Consider the following 7,180-nt stretch of genomic DNA (forward strand, 5'->3'; position numbering starts at 1 on the left):
ATCCAAGTCCTCAAGGTTTAGCTTGTGATTAGAGAAATTAATTTATTCTATAGCTGGTGGGAAAGACCCTATTCAGCGGAATAACTCACCATTCATATGTACGTACCATAAACATTTCATAAAGTTGTATATAGCTTGTGAAGACAGTAAATTATTTATTCTATTCCTTCTAAGCAGTATAAAAAACGTTTAACATTTTGCTTCGTGACAGGAATTTCATTTTCAAGTTCGTAGTGTTGCACAATATCGTTAAATAAATCACCATCTCTATAAATAAAACACAAATTTGTGGCCCCAGGATTGGGAACGAAACTCAAGCTGTTTACACAGCAGCGTAGTCGGCAGACATTTACTTCAACAAACGTTGGCGCTGCAAGTCCTGTGTGAATGTATGTCTATATGCTTTTGTATATGCATTAATTTTTTATGTTACTGTTATTTTTGGTGGATATAAAGGTGATGCTATTTTATTAAGTTGAAAGGTTGGCTTAAATGAATGATTTTTTATATATATAAAATGTATCTGCTTCTTTTTCTATCCCTTCTACCTTAAATTCAAGCTATATTACATTTAATTTCAAGAAAGTTACCTCATTTTCTCACCATAGGTTTCAACAAATAGTTTTTACACATATTTTTAGGTGTTTTTTTGTGAAAGGCTTAAATCCTTATTTTATTGTATTTATATGCATGAGTAATTGATACTATTTGGTTTATGGCATCTCTACACTCCATTTTTCATCTTCTGAATTAATTTACATGAGAAAATTTAGGGTTTTGATTTAATTATTGACATGTTCACTAAATTTAGATATTTTTCTATTGCAATATATAATGTAGATATAGTGATATTTGGTCTGTAGCCTCTCCAACTTGTTCCTTTTTTTTTTTTTTTTTTATCAATGACACCTTTTTATTTATAAAAAATATATATATTGTAAAATCCAATTTATATTCATTAGGTTATTGTAATACATAATTGCACAATATCTTTGTATTTGGTATTTATAGCCTTAGAGGAACTCAACTCCTATTAAAATAATTTCCTTTAGAGGAACTCTCGCCTCTGAACTTAATAGAGAAACTCATATTAGAAAAACTCTCATTAAAGGAACTCAACTTTAATTAGAGGAACGCTCATCTTCAAACTCATTGGAGAAACTCAACTCTCATTAAAGAAACTCTCATCTCCGAACTCATTAGAAAAACTTTCATCTCCGAACTCATTAGAGAAACTCTTATCTATAAACTTAGTGGAGGAACTCTCATTGGAAGAACTCCTTTTAGAGGAACTCCCATCTCCAAAATTATTAAAGGAACTCAACTCTTTTTGAAGGAACTCTCATCTTCTAGCTTATTGGAGAAACTCAACTCCTATTAGAGAAACTCATATTAGTCCTCATACCAATTATGAGGCTATTATCCTAAGGATATCTCATACCAATTCCTTGGATAGTGGTGTTATGCACTAGAAAGACATCATATTAGTCTCTTAAAAAGTGATGTTATTGCACTATGAAACCAAGTCTATGAAACCAAGTCAATCATTTCCTTGGTAATTGTGGGGTATTACACTAGGAAGACTTCATACTAATTTCTTGAAAAATGATGTAATTGCACTTGAAAAGACCTCATAACAATCCCTTAAAAAATGGTATTATTGCTCTAAGAAAACCTTAGACCAATCACTTAAAAAGTTTCAAGTAAGTAAAGCTCACCTAATAGGTGGAACTCATCAGGAGATGGAGCTCGTCCAGCAAGTGGAGTTCACCTTTTATGCATCTTCAAAACCCTTCAAGTCCAAGTGACATCTTTTCATGTGTAACCATCATAAATATTGAAGGCATAGCCTTGGAGCATAACCATGAGCATAGCGATAAAGCATAGTCGTTTGTGTATTCATAAATATAGCCATAAACATAGTTGTTGTCATAGCTACCAGAGCGTTGTGATTTCATCAACCATAAAAAAAACTTTTAACAAATATAAATAAATTGTTTTTTTTTATTTTTCTCATAAACAGCATCAATAATAATATTCTAAAAAATCTAAGTAGTTTAGAAGCAAAACTTATATATTGAATAATCAATTAATTTATTGATTCTAATAATCTAACTTATTCTCTCTGGTTAAGAAAATTAATAGCTTATACATGATGCTTGATAGCTTATGCTAATGCCTATTGGATTAAGATAACTTATAGCTAATACCTATATAAATTTTTTTTATAGATTTGAAAACTTTCAAATATTTAAATATATTTTTTAAAATAAAAAATAATATTTTAAAAATATAAACTCTAATATATATATATATATATATATATATATAATGAAAAAATTTTAAATTTAAAGTTTAAAAAATTTATATAGTATTTGTAGTTAATGATTTTTTATTTTTTTTAATTAAAGAAAAGAGACTGAACTCAGATGCGCTTGTCAAGGCATCATCTTTGAGTCTAGGTGAATTTAGGGTAATCACCACCAAAATTAAAATTTGAAAACAAAGGATTCCATACAACCCTGAAAAATAAAATTAATTTCTACCCTTTCCCAGTTCTCTCCCTCCAGCCTGAACCATCCTAGCCAGACCCACCAGCCATGCCACTCTCTTCCTCCACACCATCAAACCAATGCCAAAAACCATCTGGAAACACCAGCCGTCCCTTTCTTCCTCCTTTCAAACTGATAGCCCATAAATCACCCGATCTTCTCCCAAAATCCAAACACCCGATCTCCTCACTATTACTAGCAGTAGCACCGTAAAGAAACTGACGCCAAACCAGCTAAGAAACCACAGCTGCCCGTTTTCTCCTTCCTCTTTTGAAGCCGACATCAGCGGCCCCTCAACAGACCCGATCTCCTCCCAAAAACCCAGCCCCCGATCTACTCTCCGTTGCTACCAGTAGCCCCGCATATAACCCTGCCTTGCCTCTCTTTTCTCCCTCACAAACAGGTTCCAGGAGACCCACAACATATCCGAACTTTCCCCTCATCACAAGCAGCTACCTGCAACAAAAATCACACCCAATTTCGGCCATAAATTACAGCCCCATTCTTACCCAAAAAAGAACCACTGGCAGCTCAAAGGAGGAAAGTCTTCTCCAAATACTACAAACATACTAACCACTTCACCTATGGCCACAACTTCAAGGAACTAGTAAAAAAAATTAGATCTAGATCTGAAAAAAAAAGGGGAAGATTAACAAAAGGGAAAAAAAATGTTAAAAAGATGTTAAGGGGCTTACCGCCGACTATATTTAGCCGAGGGCAGCCCCCATAAGGTTTTGTTCTCTCTTTGGCTTTTTCTTATTTGCTTTATAGAGAGAGGTCGGAGCTTCTCTCTCTAGAAAGCCATGTAACAGTGAGTGTGAGAGATAATATGTGTTTGTCTGTCTAGACTGTGAGACAAGGACTAATAATTCTATTTTCATAGATATTAGGAGTTCGTCCACGTTTTCCTTTTATTCATTTATTTTAATTCTTAAACTAAAAAGTTATATATATAATTCTATTTTCATATATTTTAGGAGTTCATCTACGTTTTCCTTTTATTCATTAATTTTAATTCTTCAACTAAAAGGTTATATATATATATATATATATATATATATATAAAATAAGGAAAAAGAAAAAAAAAATGGTCCTTTTGTATGTTGTTTTTAATTTTCTCAAGTTCGTTTTGATCAAATTGTTTGTAACTATGCTGATTTATTCATGAAAAATGTGTTTGCTAGGGACGTGTCGTCAAAGATTGATGTGGCCCATCTGTCTCAAGATATTGTAGAACTATGGAATGAATGGCAGATTCGGTCATTAATGTTACTCAGTCTCCTTCTGCAAATCTTGCTCACCATTTTTGGAGACCGACGGAAGTATACTAATGGACGTTTGCTTGGGACTTTTCTTTGGGTAGCATACCTGTCTGCAGATTGGGTGGCAACTTTTTCGTTGGGTATCCTTGCTCGCAGCGAAGCCGACTCCGCAAATCCGAAATTAATTCCTGTATTTTGGGCTCCAATCCTTCTTGTTCACCTTGGTGGCCCTGGAACTATTCCTGTTTATTCAACGGATCGAGCCAGCAATTTATTGATAGTTCGCCTTTTTCAGCTAGTAACCCGAGTTGGTGTGGCTTGTTATGTCTTGTTCAGGTTATGGAACAACAATGTCATCATGTCGGTATTCATTCCCATCTTTGTTTCAGGAATCATCAAATATGGTGAAAGGATTTGGGTTTTGACGAGAATCCACGAATACAATAATGTGTCGCCACCACCTTGTGCGGAAGTACATTGCTTCCAGATTAAAGATATATTACCCTGCTACAAGAATACAAGAAGTAAGGTCATATATCTCCATGAGGCTCATATTTTATATAAAACGTTCCAGATACTGTCCAAGAATTTTGATCTCGTGAGATTGGATCAAAAATTCACCTATGATTTGGTTTCTAAAAAAGAAGCGGAGGAAGCCTTCCACTTGACAGAAGTTGAGCTGGGATTCAAGTATGATCGGCTTTATTCTAAGGTGACAACGATTTCCAGGTCTCGCGTCATTCTCCGCTCTACCACCTTCTTATCATCTATTTCTGCATTAGTTTCCTTCTCAATAATGGCAAAGAGCACTAGTGTCTATTCGAAAAATGATAAGATTATATCTTACGTGTTGCTGGGTGGAGTTGTGTGCCTTGAAACTTATTCCATCATTATGCATCTCTTTTCCGACTGGACTATGATTTGGCTTACCAGTACTAGTGAAAGAGCTGGTGGTATTCCCCGTGGAATCAATTGTCTTTCTCTGTTACTAACATTTTGTAGGAAGAGAAAAAGATGGTGGTCAGGATCTATGGGACAACACAACCTAATAAGTGCTCAATCAAACAAACCAGTGAACAAGCTTCTTAAGAAGTACTTTCCATGGATCATTGGGAACATTGATAGCCGGAAAAAAGTACTGGGCAAGGATTTAAAAGAATTGATCTTCAAACAAGTCAAGGATAAACGTTCAAGGTACGATCCCGATACCAGTGATTTCGCTGTCCTCAAGAATCTGTTGAACAAGAGAGGTCACGAGGCACTTCAAAGCAAGGATTGCATCGGTAAATTTGGATGGAGTGTGGATGGTGTAGAATTCATTCATAGCCTCCTCACTTGGCACATTGCTACTCATGTTTGTTACTTATATGATTCTGATCAGAAGAATGGTTTTCACAAGAAGCGAAAAGGTGTAATATTGAACAGCACATTATTATCCGATTACATGTTGTATCTCCTGGTTAATTGTCCAACCATGTTAGCGAGAGAGCCCAGCGAAACAAGGTATGATGATACGAGAATTCATTTGCATCGTCTCCTTTTCTGGAATACACATAAAGAAGTGAAGCTCAACATTTCCTTGGAAGAATTGAATGCATTATCGTTTGAGGAAGCTGAAGTGAAAGCCTTTTTCAAAGAATTGCTTCAAAGTCCGTCTACCGTGTTAAAGGAAATTGAAGAACAAGGCAAAGGAGAAATGTCAGCCCTACTAGATGGTTGCATGCTTGCTGTGTCATTGCAGTCATTGGAGACACGGGATGGTTGGTCAAATGACGAGAAATGGGAAATGATAAGTGAAGTGTGGGTGGACATGTTGATGCATGCCGCAAGTCATTGTGGATGGAAGCAGCACATTCATGCACTTGCCCGAGGTGGGGAGCTACTCACTCATGTCTGTCTTCTCATGGCACATCTCGGTTTAAGCAAGCAATGTCCACCTGCAATAAATGAACAATTAGCTGATCGGTCTAGAAGGCTTGGTTGTATTCTTGAGTCTGAAAAACCTAGCTCCCTGGGTCTGAGGTATATTACTGTGGAGTAGTACTGTTATTTTTAATGCTTCAATAAGGATGGAACTTTCTCATGTATTGTTATACTATGCCTTTTAGCTTTATTTCGTTGTTTTCATGTATTGAAAGTTTGTAACCTTTTTTTTCTCATTTCAGAACTGAAAATATTATCACTGGGGAGAGGCCCGAGTCAATATGTATAATATATATATCCTTTCAATCAGTTTTTCCTCGAGCTACTTTTAAATTCTTAATTAAGTTGCAGTACCTTCCATGGGGAGCAAGAAATTTATACTCATGTCCGAAGAAAGTCTGGAATATTTGTGATTGCTGATATAGTGCTCAAAGTAGAGAGCTTGAAAAAGTTTTTTGGAATAGTGGACATGGATGGTAACTAGAGAAACATTTTATAGAATGTTGTAAATAATAAGAACAAAGTGAATTATGCTTTCTCTTTTGGAACAACCTTTATTTTATTTTTTTTCAATCTGATGAGAATTAAAGCAAAGAATTTGAGAATTACAAATATTTTAGGCAATAAAAGATAAAAACCTCTCTGTTCCTAATACTTAGTTTTGGCTTGTGATTAGAGAAAGTAATTTAGTTATTTATTCTATATATTTTTGTCTTGCGAATAACCCTTAATATATATTATAAACCTATCGTAAAGTTATATGTAGCTTGCGATGAGAGTAAATAGTTTATTTTAGGCAATATTTTAGGAAGTACATTTTCAAGTTGTTGTGTCACACAATCTCTAAATAAAACAAAAAAAATCATGGCCAAAAAATAAACTAAGGATTTTATTTGACCTGACCCGGCCAAATACTCAGGTCAAACTATAAACAAGTTAAGTAAAAAATTTATTAATTTTATTTATTTAATTTTTATCAAAACAAGATTGCTTTGATTTTTTTTTTTAATTTTGGGTCAAATCAAGTTGATCCTCCCAACTCATGACCTGAGCCTTATCTCGAGTCGATCCTAATGCAACTATATTATTCATTAGTTTACCCATATTTACCTAGCATTTTGTCTATGTTTTATATATAAAATGTCTTGATATTTTTTGTTTTAAGTTATGAAGGTATTTTTAGATGTAAGATTAGAAAAAGAGTAAATTGGAGAAAAGATTCAGATCACGTTCCAACATGTGTCAAATGTTGACATATTTGACGTTCGATCAATGTTTTACGCAGAACTTAAATTGTAGAAGTTGAAATAAAGTGATTCTAGTGGCTTTAGAAAGTTAACATCTATATCTTTCTATACATATGTGGCAAGAGAAAAGAAGAAGAAAGAGCATGAAAATTGCAGCTTTCAAAGACAAGTCTTGTATTCTGCTATTTTTTACCTT

General features: G+C 34.3%; 1 protein-coding gene across 1 annotated transcript; it reads left to right on the forward strand.

Moving 5' to 3' along the window:
* The first annotated feature begins 240 nt into the window (after positions 1-240).
* Positions 241-6,046, forward strand: LOC133689315 (uncharacterized). Its single transcript, XM_062109129.1, has 2 exons — positions 241-389; positions 3,737-6,046. Coding segments are annotated over exons 1-2 (2,121 nt in total). The 5' UTR covers positions 241-387; the 3' UTR covers positions 5,856-6,046.
* The last annotated feature ends 1,134 nt before the right edge of the window (positions 6,047-7,180 follow it).

Source organism: Populus nigra, chromosome 3 (assembly GCF_951802175.1).
Source record: "Populus nigra chromosome 3, ddPopNigr1.1, whole genome shotgun sequence".
Taxonomy (NCBI): Eukaryota; Viridiplantae; Streptophyta; class Magnoliopsida; order Malpighiales; family Salicaceae; genus Populus; species Populus nigra.